This window comes from Sardina pilchardus, chromosome 3 (assembly GCF_963854185.1).
Source record: "Sardina pilchardus chromosome 3, fSarPil1.1, whole genome shotgun sequence".
In the NCBI taxonomy this organism is placed as follows: Eukaryota; Metazoa; Chordata; class Actinopteri; order Clupeiformes; family Clupeidae; genus Sardina; species Sardina pilchardus.
Genome location: NC_084996.1, coordinates 22,572,948 through 22,595,447, shown reverse-complemented (window position 1 = coordinate 22,595,447; position 22,500 = coordinate 22,572,948). Strand labels below are relative to the sequence as shown.

Genomic DNA, 22,500 nt, shown 5'->3' with positions numbered 1-22,500 from the left:
GCAGCGATAATTGTATAGATTTACAGTAACAGACCTCCGAATGTTCGGAAGGCCCCAATCATGTGACTGGAACTTTCTGCAGCACTGGATAGCCGTGTAATAACACACAATAACATAACGGCCATTTTAGTGGCTTGCAGGAGAAGCAGCATGAGCAGGCAGGTTAACACACCTTAAATACGCCACGTTGCACGGTGGCTTGCGTGGAAAGAGATGTAAGTAGGTAGGGCAAAGCAGCGTAAGTACCCCAAACAAGTCAAAGGCAAAGCAGTGTAAGTACACCTGAGTGACTACTAGCCAGTTGAGATCAGCTGACTGAGATCACATACAGTAATCTTGACTAGATGGCCTGCCTGCACCAACTCAATGTTAGGTGATTATTTGCATTCATCCCTCCTGTATATCAAGTACTGTTACAGCATTTGTTACAGCATCTCTCAACTCTCCCTGACAAAGCTCCTCAGTCAAGTAAGCAACCAACCCAAAGACAAACGCCTCAGTGATGCAGGTAAAATGAAGAAATGGCACACAGCACTGGACAACGTTGTTTTTCTCCCCTGGGGCAGATTCTCACTCTTTCTCTCTCCCTCCCCCCCCCCCCCCCACCCCCCTCTGTGTTTTGAGATGCCAGCATTGGAAGCGGCAGGTCTGGGCTTGAGGCATCTGTAAATGGAAGATTTTCTTGGACTGCACGTGGATGTCACTGCCCCAGGCAGTACTAACAGTGCCCACCAGATGGCAGAAATGGACACATTTTGATCGCTTATTACTTCAGTGAGCGCCGAGCACCAACTGGTTATGCTGCTTTTATTTCTTGCCCTCCTCTTGCTATGCCGTTGGGAAGTCTGACACTTACTATGCCAGTGAAGATGATAAACTGAAAATTGATCTGTGTTGCGTAGTCATACTACCCTGGAAATCCAGAGTTCTCGCAAAAGCACAATTTGAATTGCATGTTATACTTTTATCCCTTGCATCGCGAGGAACCAATCACATGGGTGTATCTGATATAGGCGGGCCATGAGGCGAGCCAATCTGATGACGGCAGCGCTGCAAGGAATCAGTCAGTACACATTGATTGGACATAGTGTTGTTATCCAATTGTGTGCAGGGGGATTTTCAAACGCACGCTTGGTGGGCCATTTTCATTATTCGCCAGTGGCCAGACCCTTAATCTTTCTAGATTACCAGGGTCTGGATTTTCTAGGCTATAGTCATACTGGATCTTCCCACAAAAAAAAAAAAAAACAGTAATCCATGACTCAGCCTCTGAGTCTCCCCTCATCTGATCATCCAAAGTCCAGCGGTTTGGAGCATCCCCATGTCTGACCCTGGACACATAAGGCAAGCGTCTGCAGGCACAGCCAGACCCTCTGGCAAAACTTCAACTCCATCTTGCTTTTTTTGTTTCTCAAAATAAAAGATGCAATGTGATGTTGATTTTTTTGTGCTTTAAAATTCAAGACATTCAAGAATGACCTAGAAATAGAGACAAAACACAATGCACAGAAACATGTTTTGACCCCAGCTTTGTGTTGTTGAGATATCCACTGATGTTATTGTGCCACTCCGTAACACTGTTACAGAGATTGCAAACCTGTGTTCCACAACGAAGATTACCACAAATATTGACTCCATTTTTATGCTATTGAGTAATTGCTTATGCATTTTCCCATTATTATCAGTTCTACAAATGGCATAAAGATGAGGTTAATATTGGTTGGATTGTACAAAGTGTGAAATTGTAATATTCTCTGGAGTGCTGTTGGTTCAGTATGGTGTTGCAGGCGGGCTAGCACGTTCATGATAAAAGTGTGTTGTTTAGGTGTTATGTGGACTCCTGTTTGATGTCAAGGAGAAATCCAGGCCAATTTGAGCTCAGTTGATCATGTTCAAGGAATATTGTCGGTTGGGAAAAACGTGAAAAAAAATCATCTGACACTGAGAGTTTCACTGAATGAAAAAAAAAAAAAAAAAAAAAAAAACTGTGAAATCCTTTGGGGAGGCAGAAGTTTGACTTTGTGCTGTTCCTCACATCTGTAGACTTAATTTTCTCTCTCGCAGCTCTGCCCTGGTGACTCATTTAGCCGTTTTACTTCTTATCACGCCACTTTTACATAATGAAACTGAGGCAGAACATGGAAGAAAGGTCGGGTAGGCCTCTACTTCACTAACAAGCTGCCGCCATGACAGTTGTCGGAACTAGAAGCTCGTCAAACTGTGAAATTTATCCAGATTTTGGAAATCTGTATTGTGGCAGAGCATTTATTCATGGTTTGCAGTTATCTCCTTCACATCTGACTATCACTGAACACAAATGGAGAGTATCAGGAGACTCAGAAAAAGTATTTTATCAGTTGAAATCCACTGGCTCAGTCAGCAATCTATGACACATTGTTATTCTTGTGTCAAATTCACATTCAGTTACTCGTGACTATTGCCACAAAGTTTACTGACACATTCAGCTAACATTGCGCAATGCGGCCTACCCTCTCCAGGTGATTCCAGCGGCTACTGTTTACGTCCTGCACTGGGCATGACTAGAGTGTGTCACATACTGTAGACATCACCTCACTTAAAGGAATGACCAATCTGTCACATGTTCAATTACTCTGCCAGCCTAGTGTGGTGTCTTTCACATAATATGTATAAAGTAGCCACTGATTCTTTTATTTTGAATGCCAGCCAATGATCCCCATCCTATCTCTCTATCTCTCTCTCTCACACACACACACACACACACACACACACAGCGCCCACACACAAACGCGCGCCCCCACACACACAAACAGTGCCCTCACACACCCACACGCACGCCCACACACACACACACACACACACACACACACACACACACACACACACAGTGCCCTCACCCACTTCAAGTTTGCCCACTGCTGTTTGGCTCTACGCTGCTGTGGTCTGACCTTTGTCCAGCACAGGGCGTCTGGACTCTCCTGCCAGCTCAGCCTTTCAGTAAAAGAGTGCACTCATCTCTTCTCGTCATCTCGCCGCACGCAGCTCACTGCCAAATGGGTTTCGATCAGGAATTTCCCAATCGTTAGAGAGACATCACCCTGATTGGTATAAAATGATCAGCCGGCAGGGCAGTCAGGGAACGTCGGACATTAATCTGCAGTTGGCGCTGAACCCCTGAAGTGGACCATGATGGACATCAGAACAGCAGCCTTCATTCTCTGCTCTCTCCTGGGAATAAGCAGGACTCACGGTACAGTGCACACCTACAGTACACAACTTAAAGAGCAGTTTACTGTTTAAACTCGCTATCTGAATTCTGATATTCCCATAGAATGATATGTGTGCAACCCTTACAGAAACAGGATACTACAGTGTCGATTACCTTAAAGCAACACTAAAGAGTTTTTTGTAGCTTAAAATAATGTTTCCAAAATCATTTCAATGGTTCATCGAATCGTAACAGTTTGAACGGCACTTCTGCATTCGCTTCGCGGCCCTCTATTGGCCATAACTGCAATATGTCAGTTTACCAGATCGGGTAGCGGTTCTGTAGTTCGATGGAATGAGACATAAACTAGAAATTTGACTTGCTTTGATGTCGCAATGCATCATACTTTCATAAAATCATGCAACATACTCTACCTTGTCTGTGGACATCGTTGTTTCCAGGATAAGCACATAGTGTGTGTGCAACAGTGTTGCTTTAATAGCTGCAGTAGGAACATGATACGTTTGTGTTAACGTATTCAAAGCTTGCATGCTTTGTTGTGCATTTATGCATGGGTCTGGGATGGCCACTAATGCAAACACATCACACTGTGATTCAGAGAGATGAGAATAAGATGCTCAGAACTTCCTGCCCTTCATGATGCCAAGAAAGGGAACTTAATGTTTACATGTTGTACATTATATGAAGGGAAGCTTAATGTATGTGTAAAATAGAGGAAGGGAAGCATAATGTATGTGTGCAGAAGGGAAGTTTAATGTATGTGTGCATTAGGTGAAGGGAAGCTTAATGTATGTGTATATTAGGTGAATGGAAGCTTAATGTACTGTATATGTACATTATGTGAAGGGAAGCTTAATGTATGCTTATATTAGGTGAAGGGTGAAGCTTAATGTATGCATACATTATGTGAATTGAAGCTTAATGTATGCGGACATTGTGTGAATTGAAGCTTAATGTATGTGTATATTATGAGACGGGGAGCTGTATGTGTACCCCATATACTGTATGATGTGTACATCAGGTGCAGCACTGAAATGCGGCGGTGCGTTGGCTGAGCCAAAGGGTGAGTTCTTCAGCCCCAACTACCCTAAGCCCTACCCCATCAACACCACCTGCACCTGGACCATCAAGAGCACAGGGAACCGCATCGTAGAGCTCACCTTCCCTTTCATGCAGTACGTCTATCATAACATTACATTTATACAGCGCCTCTCACAAACCCAAGGTTCTTTCACACACACACACACACACACACACACGCACGCACGCACGCACGCACGCACGCACGCACGCACGCACGCACGCACGCACGCACGCACGCACACACACACAAACACAGTATAGGCAGTAGAGGAGGAAGAAAAAAGATAATGAAAAAGAAAAGTCTTTAAATCAGATTGTAAAGTACAGAAAGAAGGCCATCACACACAGATTGAGAAAGAGAGGTTCAGAGTCTGAGGGCCATGCCACTGAAGAACTTGCCTGCTGAAGTGGAGCTTCCAGTGCGTGGGACAGAGGTTACTGACAGAATATCAAGTAGAAAGACTCAGAAAGGTTGTGTGGGACAGTAAGTAGGTTACTGACAGAATATCAAGTAGAAAGACTCAGGAAGGTACAATGAAAGTTACAAAAAACAGGAGTTTGTTGAGATTACAGGGGAGCCAGATTACGGAGAGTTTTGAAGGGGAGAAGCAGGATTTGGAGCTGGTATGGGTGTGGGCAGACTGGACACACTAATGTTACCGTACCTCTGGTGTGTCTGTGATGCTATGCAGCATACAAAGCAGCACACCAGTCCATGAAACAAAGCAAAAACTAACAGCTCTCATTCAAAGTGAGCCTCCCAATTCCATTGTGTTGACAGATATTAAAGAGTGCTGGTAATTACTCAGTCCAGTTCTGCTTGGCCACTGTGCCCTGCCCTGTCCTGTGTTAACTGATGAGCACATTGGCATCGCATTTGTTGACATTGCATGGTGGCACAGTCCGTTGGTGCATGGCACTTATTATATGATTTCAAACTGTAGCCCAATATCTTTGTTTCTGATGTGGTCAATTTCTTATGATTTCTCAGATAAGAGAAGAGATGATAAAATATATTTCTCTTTTTTTTATCACTGACCACATGCTGAGTAATGTTTCCTCTCTGTGTATGCGTTTAGACTGGAGTATGTGAACTGGGATGCAGACTGCAGGTTTGACTCTATCAGTGTGTATGACGGGCCCGTGTCAGAGCACCGCTTGCTTGGTAAGCTGTGTGGAAACGAGACGCGGCCCTTCAACTCGACCCGTAATGAGCTGACCGTCGTCTTCACCAGCGACTCCACTTTCCCCAAGAAAGGATTCCATGCCAGCTACAGCTTTGTAGGTGAGTTGAGAGGAAAAACAACATGGCTATCGCTAGCTTATGGAAAACATTCAGGATGTTGTTTCCTGTAGGTGAGTTGAGAGGAAAAACAACATGGCTATCTCTAGCTTACGGAAAACATTTAGGATATGATTTCCTGTCGGTGAGTTGAGAGGAAAAACAACATGGCTACCTCTAGCTTACGGAAAACATTTAGGATGTGGTTTCCTGTAGGTGAGTTGAGAGGAAAAACAACATTGGCTATCTCTAGGAAAACATTTAGGATGTGGTTTCCTGTAGGTGAGTTGAGGAAAAACAACATGGCTACCTCTAGCTTATGGAAAACATTTAGGATGTGGTTTCCTGTAGGTGAGTTGAGAGGAAAAACAACATGGCTACCTCTAGCTTGTGGAACACATTTAGGATGTGGTTTCCTGTAGGTGAGTTGAGAGGAAAAACAACATGGCTACCTCTAGCTAATGGAAAACATTTAGGATGTGGTTTCCTGTAGGTGAGTTGAGAGGAAAAACAACATGGCTACCTCTAGCTTATGGAAAACATTTAGGATGTGGTTTCCTGTGCTCTTGATGCTCCAGGCGCTTTACCTTTCTTATTTTGTTACCCATGTAAACAGACTTAACCTTTACATTACATCCTATATAAACAGGCTATACCTACCTTTACATTGTATCCTATACTGATATCGCTTCTATGTAAGTTTTGCATTTGCCATGCACATTAGATTGCACTTACAGTACTGTAGTAGAGTGTAGAGCTTGTACTTGCAGTTGTTCTTTTTTTTAGCAGAAAGTTACTTCACAGATGCTAGTCATGTCAATGGCATGCCTAAGCTACTGTAAGGGCGCTAAGATTAGCCTCTATTTCACAGTGCAAGTCACTAATGAAATGGATTTCCAGGCCTTGGCTCTTATGATGTTTGCATTAGTGTAGGCTATTATATTATATAATGCTTAAATAGCAAACAGCACGTCAGGCATATTATGGTCAATGTTAATTTCACTCTTGTGTATTTTTGCAGATGTTCCATTTCTGCCAGGTAAAGTGCCTCCTAATTTAATTTATTCCACTTACATCATATTTGAATTGCTGTTATTAAAATATTCTCTTTTTGCCTTCCACTGAAAAGAATATCCACCACAAGGTATGTACTGTAATCTCCTGTCTCTCCTTTATCATTATGATTTTTGGATTTTCACGTTTCTGTCACTGGATTCACCGCCATTAATCTTTTTTTTTTTGTTGACAGTACTAGTGACGCCATCACCAGAACTAAAAGGTAACTCCAAAAATACCCAACTCGTAAATGTCACGATTTATTAATATTTTCAATCCAACCAATCCAAATGTCCTGCTTTGCCTTGTTTATGTTTGTTTGTTTATGTTCATGTGCTGATTGATACACTCTCAATCTGAAGATGTGAAATGTGGTGGTGAGTGGACCACGCCGGAAGGTGAATTCACCAGCCCTAATTACCCACGCCACTACCCCAACAAAGCACACTGCACCTGGACTATCAAGAGCACAGGAAACCGCGTTGTGGAGCTGAAATTTCCAGCTGTGGAGTGAGTGGCTTCTGTTCGTATCGTATGCCTCATTTCAAACACTAGTACCATAGAACAGTATTTTCCTATTCACAAGGATAGACCATCATCCAGTGAGGTGTTTGTGTTTAATGTTAGAGTCTGCTATTCCAATCCAATACACTTAATTCCTCCTCACGATCATCATGCTGTTCATTCTCTGTGTGTGTGCAAAAAAAACCATGTGTTTGTACAGTACATGATCCCTGGCTCTGTAAATGTGTAAATGAGAATCAAATGCCATTGCTCACTCACACAGAGCCATACCGGTCATATTTCCTGCCAATCAACTATTTGCTTAGAGAGCACAGCAGGTACTGGGGTTATTCAATTGGTTGTTGAGCACATCAGAATTAGAATCAGAATCGGCTTTATTGGCCATGTTTGCGTAAACAAACGACGAATGTGACTCCGGTTAATCTTTTCTCTCAAAGTACAACACTCAACAAATAAAGCATGAAAAGAATAAATACAGAACAGTAAGACTAGAATGAAGGGAATAAGGCTATGAAAGAGAATAAATACTGTACACTTGCCAATAAATAGACACTACGGGTGGATAGGGTAATGCAATTCATAAGGCTATGAAAGAGAATAAATACAGTACACTTGCCAATAAATAGACACTACGGGTGGATAGGGTAATGTTATTGTCCAGAGGGGGAGTGTAGTATATTATCAATCACCTTTGATGAGAAATGTGGACTGGACTCCACCTTTAAGGCCTAATTTGCTGGCAGCGCTTCACTGAGTTTGATATTCCCCTCTCTGCTGCCCCCTGGTGTTTAGGCTTGAGCCTGACTGGATAAAGGACTGCAGGTTTGACTCCATTAAAGTGTTTGACGGCCCTGCGTCTGACCAGCGGCTGATCGGCCTTCTCTGTGGCACACAGACCGAGACCGGTCACTTCACCTCCACCAGGAATGAGCTGACCGTGGTCTTCTCCAGTGACTCCAGCACCAGTCACCCTGGGTTCAAAGCGCAGTACAGCTTTGTGGGTATGTTCAAAAACAAGATGGCTGTCAATGCCCTTGCAAGGTTCCCAACCACCTGTGGCATTTTGCATTTGTTTGAAAGGGTGTCTGACTAAATATGAGCTCTGGCTGTGTGATATCTTAGTTATTTGTAAGTGTTTTATAGATGCAAGAAATTCAGTCCATGTGTTTCTGAAACTCCTACTTCTTACTTTGCAGATGTTCCCAGTTTAGCAGGTATGTATCTCAAAATACACAATAATTCCCTTGCTATATGACAGATACAGACATTAGCTGAGGCTGAAGACTGATGTGTTCCTTTTTGTCTCTCTTTTTGACAGAATATCCATCTCCAGGTAAAGTATCACAGCTCTGGGAGAGTTGTTGCACCATGAGTTCTTTTCTACTGTTGACTCCATCTACAGTAATTTCCCGCATATAAGCCGCGTTGTGAATAAGCCGCAGGACAGTGTTTAATGCAAGTTAAAAGAAACAAAACCATATTAACACCATATTAGCTGTCCCCCTGTATTAACCTCATATCGGAAGACATTTTGCAAAATCAATGTCGGGAAATTACGGGTATGTCATTATGATCTGCCTACAGATACGGCTCAATATCACGACCATATTCAATCACGTGGGATAGAAATAAATGGGTAATGCAGAGGAGGGTCACCTGACACTGTGGCAAAGTGGAAATTAAGTGCTATAGATAGATAGATACAGTAGATAGATGGATGGATGGATGGATGGATGGATGGATGGATAGATGGATAGATAGATAGTACCATTATGGGAGTAATTTATTATGGCCGGTTGGAGGAAGAACATACAAAATACTCTTTCTCCCTCTAGTGGTAGAAAGAAAGATTGCATTCTTACCTAATTTCACAATAATGCACAATCAACACTAACTTTCTTTTCTCATATACAGCTCCTACGGAGGACCCAAAAGGTAAAGTCCAAATTTCTAAACACATAAATTTGTTCTAATACTTTTAATAATTGGATACTAATGTGGTCACATACCTAATTTATCCACCCATTTGTGCATACTTCATTACATTTCAGAAACCTCAAAATGTGGCAGCGTAATGGTTGAGCCCAAAGGAGAGTTCTCCAGCCCCAACTACCCCGAGCCTTACCCCAACAATGCCAAGTGCACCTGGAGCATTCAGAGCACTGGAAACCACCTCATAGAGCTCCTCTTCCCCTACTTCCTGTAAGTCAATCAGCCCGGGGTCCCAAGCAAAGGTCCTTGATTACTATGGTCTGATATTGAGTTACTTTCATAACAAATCCAAACACTTAAAATTACACTATTCACCTCAGAGAGCTCCTCTTCCACTACTTCCTGTAAGTTAAAAAGTACACTATTAGGCTTGAAATGATCGCAGATACTTACAGATTATGACAAAAGTTTCCAAAACACCGTCAACATATCCAGAAAGACATAATGACCAATATGTTGGTAGAATTCTACAAGTCTCCCATTGACATTAATGCAGTGAGGGCTTACTCTGGTCTGCATAAAGAGGCCTCTCTCGCCGCTCTAACTCTCTCTGTCCGAAGGCCTCAGAGTCATCCACCTCCGGGCATGAACTAACGCCATCGGGTAGCGTGAGACAGCTTTGAGTTGAACCACCACTGTTTGTGGTTAGGATCTTTCTCTTGGTAGTCAAGTCAAGTTTCTGTCATTTGCATACTGTACTGTAGCAGATTTAACTACAGCAGGAGTTGACCCAAACAGCTTTACATGGCAAGAAGTCAGGTTTGGGCAGGACAGTTGACTTGATACATAAAAAGGGGCCCAGGGATACACAGGTGTAACTAAACAATGCATAAAATAGGTAGAAAGAAAAACAATGTTAGTGTATAATTAGCAATAAAATATGATTTAATTACCACAGCACGGTTAACAGATTCTTTGTAAAAATGTCTCATGTATGTGCTCTTGCAGTGTGGAATATCGGGCTTGGGATGCCGACTGCAGGTTTGACTCGGTCAGTGTGTACGATGGGCCTCTGGCGGATGATAAGTTAATACACAGGCTGTGTGGTAACTATACCACAACACCGATCTCCCTGAAATCAACGAAAAATGAGATGACCGTAGTGTTCACCAGTGACTCCACTTTTCCTGACAAAGGCTTCCATGCCCAGTACAGTTTTGTTGGTGAGTTGGTAGAACCACCCCCTTTCATGTCATATCTAAATAGTACATGTTCTTGTATACCCAATGCAAGATTGACTTGAGTGTTTGCTGGAAGAAACGTTTGTTTATTTCTTTTGCAGATAAACCTTAATCATCTGCCCTATATGCAACGTTCATTTGAAGTCAACACACAGAAGCTCAAACTACACCTTCGCCATCTAACCCAATTTGTCAACCACCACCACATATGATTTCAGTCCGGAGGATGCTTCACAAAGCCTGCATTCAAAACTTATCACACAACTTAATCATACAACTTCACATTAAATAAATTAAGTCTTGTTGTTATCTTGTTGTTCTGTCTGTTCACTTCATTCTCCTTTTCTTCACACACACTCAACAACAAAAAAAAAGTAATGTCAGGACTGCATAAAAAAACACAGGAGAGGCATAAGCATTATGTACGTAAGGGATAATGTATTGTCCGCCGGTCATTATCAGAAAGTAATTCTCGACAGGGCGAACAGGACCCTGACAAGAAAGCTACTGTACACGGCTACATGCTTAACCCTTTCATGCGCAACATCCACATGCGTGGACAGTAACTTTAACTCTGTTTTCTACTTATTTATCATGTTGATATACACCAATCCACTTCAGGGCAGTTTTAGTAGGTCCTTGGCAATATATTAACAATATGTATCATCTTATATTTGGAATATTGACTGCTTGATGACATCATCAATTCAACATGAGTGACAGTAATGGCCATATGCTGAATGCTCCAGGCATATCTGTAAAAAGCTAGTACTCAAGAAGGCAAAATCATGTAAAAAAAAATATTATGCTGTACAGGAGAGTGTGATGAACAACTCTATGTTTTCAGAAATTAAATCGGATGTAAAATGGAGTTTGTAGACCCTAAAAAGCAACTGTCCACGTATGTGGACGTTGCGCAACAGAGGAGTTAAATGGCCAAAAATTAGATTTTGTAACTAGGACTTTTTTTTTTTTTTTTTTTCAAATATGATTTTAATTGCTTTAAATTACAAAGAAACAAACATTTGGTAAACATATTTATAAGTAATGACCTAATTACATGTGGTAATGCCAAGGTGGTATGGTAATATGGGGGTAATAGAGGGTTGGGTGGGTAGTAGAGGGGTGGGTATGAGAGTACTAGAGGTGTGGGTGGATTAGTAGTAGAGGGGTGGGTAGTATGGATGTAGTAGAGGGGTGGTTGGGTAGTGGTGGTAGTAGAGGTGGGTAATATGGGGGTAGTAGAGGGGTGGGTGAGGGTCGGTGAGCAATAATGGGGGTAGTAGAGGGGTTGGGCGGGTAGTATGGAGGTAGTAGAGAGGTGGATGGGTAGTATGGGGGTAGTAGAGGGCTGGGTGGGTAGTATGGAGGAAGTAGAGGGCCATAGTTTCCACATTTTCTGTCATTACATTTTATCCTTTTTTACCCCTTTGTTGCGCACTGTCCACATACGTGGACAATAACATAACTTCTATATAAAAGCATATTTTTTAAAAATTCCAACTGATTTTCAATATTGGGCTCATATAGAGTACTAAAATCAATACTAAAAAAATCTAGACACTTTTTTTCATAATGCGTGCATGAAAGGGTTAAATGAGTGTTCACACTAATGTGTGAAAAACAAACTTCACGCAATGGGTCTTAATTCGGCACACAAATAGAACTTGAAAGTTTCAGGTGTTGTGTGGCAACATACCAAAGATGGTAAAAGTACACACTTTCCATACTCAAATAGAAGCACAGATTCTTTTGTTTAAAAAAAGACTCTAAAAGTATAAGTAGTTTTAACATATTTTTTCAAGTACTTTACAGAACTCCATAACAAAAAAAAAAAGCTGGAAGGTTTAAATTATATGGCTGTTCATACTTACAAATACAAAGTATGAACCGATTTAGCCGACCCCCATCTTCCAACCTCTGCCTGGTTTTGTTGGGTTTTCTTGTGCAATGACTCTTAAGTCCCTCGTCCCATTGCACTGGAATACAGCATTAGTCTATTACTCTTCTGTCCCCTACAGATCTCCCATCAATGGGTCTACTGTACATGCGGGAACTGGAGACTGCCCTCTTGTGGATAAACTCTGTAAAAACATATTGGAGTCACTCTATAGACTCCAATACAGTACAGTAGCTTTCATCATCTATAGGACATGATGTTGTTAAAACATTCAGAGAATCCAGATAAATCTTTGTAATAAAGGGAAAGAGCTGGGAAACAAACTGAATGGCCTCAGATGGCACTGCATCCACACCAGACCTGTCATCGCACGGGCTCAGGAAAACCTCTGATAATCATTGTCTATCTGCAAAAACTGCTGCCAAAATTGCATTGAGACATGATGCAGGAAATCCCACCGTCTAATCTGGGCCTAAAATGGACTGAGGTAACATGGGAAAAGGCCCTGTGATAAGACCAATAAAAATGTGCCATTCTGTATGGCAAACATGGGTTACCTCTCAACCTCTCCTCGATGCTCGGTCCTCCAGGCTCTATCCCACTGATATATAACTAACACTTGATAGACTATCCCATTGTTGCCGCCCCGTCATTCTTTAGATCAGTGGGAACGACGATCGAGGACGGAAGGGAGGATGTATAAAAGACGAATGAGAGGCACCCATAGACTCATCAGGGCAGGTGAGGAGAGGGCCTATCCAAGTATCCAACTCAGATCCAACTCGTGCCGCCACACGATCACAAGTTCCAAAATAAACCTGTTCTGAATGGCTGAATTGCAGGGTTTTGATGGTGGGTGGGATGTATTTCTGGATACTGGGGGGTGTAATCTATGGCATCTATGATGGTGTGGAGGTGCATTAGTGGCTACATGGGCATCTATGATGTGTGAAGGGGCATTAGTGCCCACAGCATGGGCATCTATGACGGTGTGGAGGTGCATTAGTGGCTACAGCATGGGCATCTATGATGGTGTGGAGGTGTATTAGTGGTGCATTAGTGGCTACAGCATGGGCATCTGTGATGGTGTGGAGGTGCATTAGTGGCTACATGGGCATCTATGATGTGTGAAGGGGCATTAGTGCCCACAGCATGGGCATCTATGACGGTGTGGAGGTGCATTAGTGGCTACAGCATGGGCATCTATGATGGTGTGGAGGTGTATTAGTGGTGCATTAGTGGCTACAGCATGGGCATCTATGATGGTGTGGAGGTGCATTAGTGTACAGCATGGGCATCTATGATGGTGTGGAGGGGCATTAGTGTACAGCATGGGCATCTATGATGGTGGGGAGGGGCATTAGTGTACAGCATGGGCATCTATGATGGTGGGGAGGGGCATTAGTGTACAGCATGGGCATCTATGATGGTGTGGAGGTGCATTAGTGGCTACAGCATGGGCATCTATGATGGTGGGGAGGGGCATTAGTGTACAGCATGGGCATCTATGATGGTGTGGAGGGGCATTAGTGTACAGCATGGGCATCTATGATGGTGTGGAGGGGCATTAGTGGCTACAGCATGGGCATCTATGATGGTGTGGAGGTGCATTAGTGTACAGCATGGGCATCTATGACGGTGTGGAGGGGCATTAGTGGCTACAGCATGGGCATCTATGATGGTGGGGAGGGGCATTAGTGTACAGCATGGGCATCTATGATGGTGTGGAGGTGCATTAGTGGCTACAGCATGGGCATCTATGATGGTGGGGAGGGGCATTAGTGTACAGCATGGGCATCTATGATGGTGTGGAGGGGCATTAGTGTACAGCATGGGCATCTATGATGGTGTGGAGGGGCATTAGTGTACAGCATGGGCATCTATGATGGTGTGGAGGTGCATTAGTGTACAGCATGGGCAACTATGATGGTGTGGAGGTGCAGTAGTGTACAGCATGGGCATCTATGATGGTGTGGAGGTGCATTAATGGCTACAGCATGGGCAACTATGATGGTGGGGAGGGGCATTAGTGCTACAGCATGAGCATCTTGTACATTTTGTTCATAAATAATAGAAACACTGTGATATACTGAAATATGTGCAGAAATCAAGCTATTCAGAACTAATGAAAATCAATAGGTTGGCTCTATGGTATGACCACAGGGGGGCAGTCTTTGAAAAATAATGTTTTCAGTTACACCAGCAAACTTTTCCCCCCACGGACCACCTTCTACATCCTGACTTGTTGGCTTGCGTACCAACATCATCTGACACGTTAAAAAGTCACACATTCTAATGACACATTCCAGGCATCATGTTTTATAAGCTGCCTTTTAAAAAAAAATTATAAAATAAAAATGAAAACATAGCCTACTGTAGAGTTTATACATGATTTCCTTTAAATATGCAACTATAATTCTAAGAATTAATATAATTGAGTATAAGTTGAACAGATGTGATCTCTCTTGAAAAATCCCAAACTATTGCAGGAACGCAGAACACTAAGCAACTTGTTCATCTGCCTGATGTCCACAGTTACAGTTGTGTTGAAATCAACAGCAGTATGTTAAGGGAATGAATGGGAAAGTCTATGTGAAACAGAAAGAAAGAAAAGAAAAACACACCAAGAAAGTAACAATAGCCATTGTAGTTAATATAGTTTATTTTATTTCAAAAAAAGTTTCCAACTAAAAATGTTCTGTAAAAATGCATATTCATAGTTAATATCCCTCCCTTGCCCATACTAGTGAGTTACAGACCTCCGTTATCATTTGTAATATATATATATTTTGTTTGTCTGTTTGTTTGTTTGTTTGTTTGTTTGTTTGTTTGTTTGGAATGTGCTGAGAGGCATCTTTTTTCTATTGTCTATGTCTAAGGATTATGGGTACTGTGTCACCTTGCAGCGCCAGGAATGACCACAGCAACACAACAATGAATGGGAGAAACAAACAAACAGACAGACAGACAGACAGACAAGGCTACATGATTATCATCACAAAATAAATCTCTTTGGCTTAAATCCCCCAGCCCCTCACCTCTGTGGTTCAGTTATGCCCCCCCCCCCCAAACCTCCCAACCCCCCCATCCCTTCAACCCCACACCACTTGCCCCAAAAGAAGTTTTCCTCAAAGCTACTTGTAATGGAGAACGGTCAGTATTGTCAGGACAATGATAGGAACTACATGGAAAGATTCACAAATTGCTCTTTCTGCGTGTATGCATGTCTGCATGTGTGTGTGTGTGTGTGTGTGTGTGTGTGTGTGTGTGTGTCTGTATGTGCACACGCCGCAGGTGTACAGGTTTGTAAATTGGCATATGCATGTACGTCTCTCTCTCTCCCTCTCTCTCTCTCTCTGTCTGTATGTCTGTATGTCTATATGTGTGTGTGTGTGTGTGTGTGTGTGTGTGTGTGTGTGTGTGTGTTGCTCACCACCACATTTGAGTGTGGCCTGCCCGTGGACAAAACAAACATACCCTGCAACTTAAACAGAGGATCTGATGGAGGCTCCTCCTGTGTGGCTATATGAAGGTCTGGCCACACACACACACACACACACACACACACTGATGAAGGTCTGGCCACACACACACACACACACACACTGAGCTGGACAGACTGCACAGCCTCGAGCTGGGGTCGCACGCCAGGGTCAGACGGCGGTCACAGGATCTCTGCAAATCATTGACCTTCTGACCTTTGGAGGCGCGGAGGCTAGCAGGTGGCCTCGGAGGAGCTGGAGGTTGTGTCCGACATGCAGGAAGAGATACAAAAAGTACAGCCCACCCCCCACCCTCCCACCCCAGCCACCCCCAACACAGAAAGTCTGCAAGGAAATACCTAACACACAGCATCTAAAAGGGGAGGCTTGGCCACCCGTAACATCAAGGTTAAAACAAAACAATTTTGTCTTTTTTTTTTTTTTTTTTTTTGAAGGAACACTGAATCAACTTTGTTTTTGTATACAACATTTTGTCAACAACAGTTCCAGACAGCCCAACCCTGTGTGATGGTTTCTTCCCTTTTGATGTCATCATAGCTTGCTTCAGGCCCTGACCTATGACCCCTGGGTCAGACGATCACCCTCTCTCCTCAATCTTGTGCCTGGAAAACAAAACAGATTAACAAAGAGCTGCATTTTAGTACTTACTGCACATTTACGGTTAGACTTAACAATACCCTGGATAGGTGTATGTGTGTGTGTGTGTGTGTGTGTGTGTGTGTGTGTGTGTGTGTGTGTGTGTGTGTGTGTGTGTGTGTGTGTGTGTGTTTGTGTGTGTGCGCGCATATTTGTGTATGTGCAATACTTACAGTGCCTGCATACACATATGTGCATGTTTGTTTTTGTTGGCCAATACTATAATGCTATGATGGATCAGAGATGTGATATCAAGCTGTTGAGTTGGGTATGATGACAGTATACAAAACTCAAGATATTAGTTACTATATTAATACACATATCACCTCTGCCATATACTGTAACATGATCAATCGTAGGAGACAGGGTTGAAGGATTGTGTGTGTGTGTGTGTGTGTGTGTGTGTGTGTGTGTGTGTGTGTGTGTGTGTGTGGTCCCTTACTGTTAGAGGGGCTCTGGGTAGATGTGTGTGGTCCCTTACTGTTAGAGGGGCTCTGGGTAGATGTGTGCGTGTGTCTTTTACTGTTAGAGAGGCTCTGGGTAGGTGTGTGTGGTCCCTTACTGTTAGAGGGGCTCTGGGTAGTGTGTGTGTGTGTGTGTGTGTGTGTGTGTGTGGTCCCTTACTGTTAGAGGGGCTCTGGGTAGATGTGTGTGGTCCCTTACTGTTAGAGGGGCTCTGGGTAGTGTGTGTGTGTGTGTGTGTGTGTGTGTGTGTGTGTGTGTGTGTGTGTGTGTGTGTGGTCCCTTACTGTTAGAGGGGCTCTGGGTAGGCCTGCCGGGGGTCGTAGGTCATGTCGGGCATGTAGGCCTCGTGCAGCTCCGCGTCCAATGGGAGGCCGTCCATCGGGATGTCAGCGTAGCCGTAGGGAGGGTACGCGCCGTCCAGCTCTACAGTTGTGTGTGTGAGAGAATTACGCTATTAGTGCCATGTCTCCCTCTATCACACACACACACACACACACACGTGCACACACCAGACATGATATCTCAAGTTTGGCAGACACACAGCAGGACTGGAGAGGTATAATAAGAGATGAAGGGAAGTGCCTAACCTTCTTACAGTAGAATGTGTGTGTATGTGCCTGAGTCCATGTATGAAGTATGTGTGTGTGTGTGTGTGTGTGTGTGTGTGTGTGTGTGTGTGTGTGTGTGTGTGTGTGTGTGTGTGTGTGTGTGTGTGTGTTTGTGTGTGTGTGTTCATGTGTCTATGTGTCTCATCGTGTGTACACTCAACTCATGAGTGTGTGTGTGTGTGTGTGTGTGTGCGTGAGCGAGAGAAAGAGAGAGTCATTGCTGGCTGTAACGATCGCCCTCTGGTGTAAACATTGTGCTTTGTCACTTGTGGCAGTGCTGACAGACAGGAATCCAATAAAGCAAGACTCGCGCTAAATCACTCTGCATCTCTCCTTCTATCTCCCTCCCTCTGGATCTCTCTCTCGCTCCCTCTCTCTCTCCCTCCCTCTCTTCCTCCCTCTGTATCTCTCTCTCTCCCTCTCTTCCTCCCTCTGTATCTCTCTCGCTCCCTCTCTCTCTCCCTCCCTCTGTATCTCTCTCTCCCTCTCTCTCCCTCCCTCTGTATCTCTCTCGCTCCCTCTCTCTCTCCCTCCCTCTGTATCTCTCTCTCCCTCTCTCTCCCTCCCTCTGTATCTCTCTTACACACACACTTCCTCTTTCCCTTTCTCTCTCCATCTCTCTTTCCTCTCTATACATGTCAGTCAATCCCTGTTTTATTTGCACATTAGAATGTACTTCATACCTGACTCTCTCTCTCCCTCCCTCTCTCTTTTATCTCTCTTTCTATGTCATTCCCTCTCCTTTCTTTCTCATTAGCATTTCTTTATCTCCTTTCTCTTCCGTCTTCTCCTCCGTACTCCTGCCCCCTCTCCCCGCCTCCTTAATTCACTCCCAGAGAGCGGCTCCTGCCAGCATGCTAAATCAGCATGTATTCCTAAATGAAATGAGAAATAAACACCCTCGTCCATATTCATAGACCACTATTGATTACAGCTCCAGTGAGCATCACTCTCTCTCTTTCTCTCTCTCTCTCTCTCCCTCTCTCTCTAGAAAAAGAGAGAGATGGACAGAGAGAGAGAAAGAGAGAGAATGCACTAAATATGACGAAATCTGACCATTTTCATTCACTAAATTCAAGTCAATCATCTCTGAGTTTCATTTCCACATTGCACACACATCCTCGTTGAGAACAATGACTTGGCCACTCTAGTTGCAAAACTGGTAGCAGCAGCCTACCATCACCAGAGGGCCATCCAGTCAGGACTCAACTAGCAACAGAACAAGAATCACAAAATGCCAATCTAGCGCATACTGTAGATGGCCCCCTATGACCAAGATCCAAGAGCTAGCGCATACTGTAGATGGCCCCCTATGACCAAGATCCAAGAGCTAGCGCATACTGTAGATGGCCCCCTATGACCAAGATCCAAGAGCTAGCGGTAGTGAAGTGGCACTGCCGATAACCAAGGCCCTGAGGAGTTAGGACCTGAGGAGCTCTTGCTGGTACTCAATGTATACAGTACACTCAAAATAAATAAAGCAAGCATGCTTTATTTATTTTCAATGTTTATGATTTAGTATCAAGTAAGTTTAAGCACCCAGTTCGAAGCACTAAGGTGTTGAGCGCGCTTCTTTATTTATACATTAGTATCTCAGCAAACGTCACATGAACATTGAGTCTGTTGACGTTGAATGCCTGAGGGTACTACCCTGGGTACGATAATTCACCGTTATTTTCTGAAACTGCACATTTCCCCTGCTGAAGGGATCTCCTTTATGCTGTTCTCTGTGCTCGCGCGGCTCTTAACCATAGCAACGGTTGCTATTGAGGAGCTCTTATGGACGTGCCCATCGTGTCCAGCGGCTCTGAGGACAACACATGCTGATGCCCTAGAGAAGATGAACGACATCAAGACATCACTCACCGTCTGCCATGTAGCCGGCCTCCAGGGGAACGCTGCTGTGGGCCTGTGGAGGGAGCAACAGAGCAGTAAGCACAGGCACACAGGTGGGTACACACACAGGTAGGTAGACAGACAGGTAGGTAGACAGACAGACAGGTATGTACACAGACAGACATGTAGGTACACAGACAGGTATGTAGACAGACAGGTAGCTACACAGACAGGTAGGTACACAGACAGGTAATATACAGTCCGCCCCTCCACCACCAACCCCCAACACACACACACACACACACACACAACCCGAACCGAACGCTACCCCTGCTGTCATTCTGTGCGTTTAAGACTGTCTGCCTGTGATCATCTGTGAGCACTAATACAGTACGTGGGCCGTGGGATGCATATCAGTGTGTGTGTGTGTGTGTATACGTGGGCCGTGGGATGCTCCAGTCTCCCGAGCCCTGATTTACACACTCGGCGAGCCAAACGTATTCTGCGGCCATAATTAAATATCGATTCAAATCACACACAGCAAACAAACTGCAGCCTGCGCGGACATGTTCCACGGATGCGTGTTAAGATATCCTCAATGCTCTGGGTGGTGCCGTGCAACCTTAATGTCGTGCCGTCAACCCATCCCAGCCCCCCCCCCCCCCCCCCCCCACACACACACACATTTCCCCCTCCGCCCAAATCAGCATGAATTGCTGTAACGACAACAGGGCAAGTGATATGCCAGCCAGTCAGGGGCTGCCCGCGATGTTATTGCACTTCCTAATGATAGGACTGATATGAGGGGAGCTGCTCCACACAAACATCTCACTGGTTCACACATCTGGGGGATTTACTTGGCAAGCTAATAAACGAGATCGACCTGGGAGCTGACCATGGTCCTGAAACACTTTGTGGAACTTGTGATGTGATCCCCCACCACACACACACACACACACACAGGATACCATCACTGCTAGGCTAACACTCTAAAGTCTGTCTGTCTGGTCCTTTCAACACGTTAGGTCATCACTCTGAAGACTGTCTCCCAGCCTGGCCCACCACCAGATCCCCGTTCAGGTGTGTGTTTCTCCAGACAGCTGCTAGTTAAGCTCCCTCTACTGCATATCCTCTCTCACAACCCTGATTCACCCCAGAGCTGTGGTGGTATGGATAGTGACGGTTAAGGGCACACAATGAGATACATCCATAAGAAACATAAGGACGTAAACTACTCATGACTATAAAGATCATATGAACTGGGGGGTGCTGTGGCGCAACAGGCTACAGCGCTCATACCACATGCGCCTCCGAGTGCCCACGGGGACCCAGGTTCGAATCCGACCTGTGGTCATTTCCCGATCCCACCCCATCCCACTCTCCCACCACTTACTTCCTGTCTCACCCTTCACTGTCCTATACATATAAAGGCATAGGGTGCCTCTCATGCAGCGTTTATACGTCCTCCCTCGCTCCTCGATGCCTCGATCCTCACTGATCTACATAAAGAATGATGGGGGGGAAACAATGGGATAGTCTATCCAGTGTTAGTTATAGATCAGTGGGAACGCCCCTCGAGGATCGAGCATCGAGGATCGAGGAGGCATGTTGAGAGGCACCTATAGAAGCCCCCCTCCAAAAAAACAAATGTACTGTACTTTGATTCCAGGCCCCTCAGGTGTGAAAGATAAGTGGATGCTTCAGCTGAGAAGGGTGTGAAGGGTGAGTTTGTGAATCAGGTGTGAATAGGAATTAAGAAAAGTGCCATGGTGCACCTTCAGGCCTACAGGGGCCACTGCAGCGCAGCGGCAGCTCAACTCACCAGCTCCCAGGCGGCAGGGTCGTGCTTGAAGAGCGAGTGCGTCAGCTCCACAGACACCCGCTTCCTGTAGTCAGAACTCTTGTCCTCCGAGATGCGGAAGAGCACGGCCGCAGCATAGGTGGCTGCAGACAGAGGCACACACACACACACACACACACAGGTCAGTTCCTTTGCTTCTAATATGTACTGTATATATGTATTTTGAGATGTGTGTGTCTGTATTCATACGAGTAAGTCTAAGGTACTGAAAGTACTACATGTACATGTGTGTACATTATACAGCTCTGGATAAAGAGACCAATGCATCTTAGGGTTACTGAGTGACATTGAAATGAGTTGAGGGTCGTATTCAACATTCAGAGACTACTGCATATTTAAATATGACTGTCATTTTTTTCAGAGCTGTATATCCTTATATATATGTGTGTGTGTGTGTGTGTGTGTGTGTGTGTGTGTGTGTGTGTATTTGGGTATGTGTGTGTGGAGAGACATGGAAATAAAAGAGAAGGAGGGGGAAAATACAGAGAGGAGATAGAAAGGGATGATAGAGAGAGAGAGGGAGGGAGGGAGAGGGGGAGGACGAGAACAGGTGGAGAGAGCCACAGAACAAGAGAGATGATGACAGCGATGGAGGAAGAGTGTGATGGAGAGAGACAGATGAAATGCTGGGTGGTGAGTGTGTGTGTGTGTGTGTGTGTGTGTGTGTGTGTGTGTAAATAATTACTAGTCATGAGATGGTGTTAATTGGCGTTTACAGGGACAATTAAGCCGCCTTGGCATCACAGGAAGAGAGGGAGACGGTGGAGGAGAGGAGAAGAGGAGAGGAGGAGAAGAGGAGAGGAGAGCTGACGACACTTAGAGCAATGCAGCGCCACTCGGAGGCTCACACAACCAACCCAAACACGCACGGCTAACGCACACACACACACACACACACGGACGGCGAACACACACACACACACGGACGGCGAACACACACACACACACGGACGGTGAACACACCAATTAAGATGATTAAGGAGACTGGTGGGGAAACAGGAAGTGAATGGATACACTCTTCAACCGCCTGTGTGTGTGAAGCTATCAATTATAGACAAGCCCACACAAGCGTGCACACACACACACACACACACACACACACACACACACACACACACACACACACTTGAACTCAATCCCATATCAGTGAGAGCTGCATATCCACACATGTGTGCTGAAGAAGATGACTGATAGAGGAATGATCGTGTGGTTAACAAAGCGATTAGTAGAAGAATGAGTGGAATGATGGATGGATAGATGAACAAGCTGATCGTTGGACAGACAGATGAATGGACAGATAGGTGGATGTAGATGGATGGATAACAGAGCAATGGATGGATGCATGCATTGATGGACAGGTAGAT

The 22,500-nt window shown here is 44.5% G+C and overlaps 2 protein-coding genes across 2 annotated transcripts in view; one reads left to right on the top strand and one right to left on the bottom strand.

Annotated features, from left to right (window-relative positions):
* The first annotated feature begins 3,073 nt into the window (after positions 1-3,073).
* On the top strand, positions 3,074-10,636 carry LOC134077078 (deleted in malignant brain tumors 1 protein-like). The gene is made up of 14 exons (XM_062532466.1): positions 3,074-3,229; positions 4,230-4,383; positions 5,371-5,576; positions 6,595-6,612; positions 6,703-6,717; positions 6,823-6,852; positions 6,992-7,139; positions 7,947-8,155; positions 8,351-8,368; positions 8,473-8,487; positions 9,069-9,089; positions 9,206-9,356; positions 10,095-10,309; positions 10,429-10,636. Exons 1-14 carry the CDS (start codon positions 3,166-3,168, stop codon positions 10,437-10,439), a joined length of 1,275 nt encoding a protein of 424 aa, XP_062388450.1. The 5' UTR covers positions 3,074-3,165; the 3' UTR covers positions 10,440-10,636.
* Positions 10,637-16,051: 5,415 nt separating this feature from the next.
* jupb (junction plakoglobin b) overlaps positions 16,052-22,500 on the bottom strand; it is a 144,991-nt gene continuing 138,542 nt past the window's right edge. Inside the window, exons 13-16 of the mRNA XM_062532465.1 lie at positions 21,098-21,219; positions 19,306-19,348; positions 17,116-17,254; positions 16,052-16,332 (exon numbers count right to left, since the gene is read on the bottom strand). Coding sequence (XP_062388449.1) covers positions 17,118-17,254; positions 19,306-19,348; positions 21,098-21,219 — 302 coding nt within the window. The 3' untranslated portion in view covers positions 16,052-16,332; positions 17,116-17,117. The remainder of the gene's footprint in view (positions 16,333-17,115; positions 17,255-19,305; positions 19,349-21,097; positions 21,220-22,500) is intronic.

What these genes read in the sequence shown, in the direction of transcription:
- LOC134077078 (XM_062532466.1), top strand. Translation starts at nt 3,166, where the DNA reads ATGATGGACATCAGAACAGCAGCCTTCATTCTCTGCTCTCTCCTGGGA. An exon ending in GCCATCACCAGAACTAAAAG is followed by an intron (nt 6,853 to 6,991) that starts GTAACTCCAAAA and finishes CTCAATCTGAAG; the next exon opens with ATGTGAAATGTGGTGGTGAG. An exon ending in TCCTACGGAGGACCCAAAAG is followed by an intron (nt 9,090 to 9,205) that starts GTAAAGTCCAAA and finishes ATTACATTTCAG; the next exon opens with AAACCTCAAAATGTGGCAGC.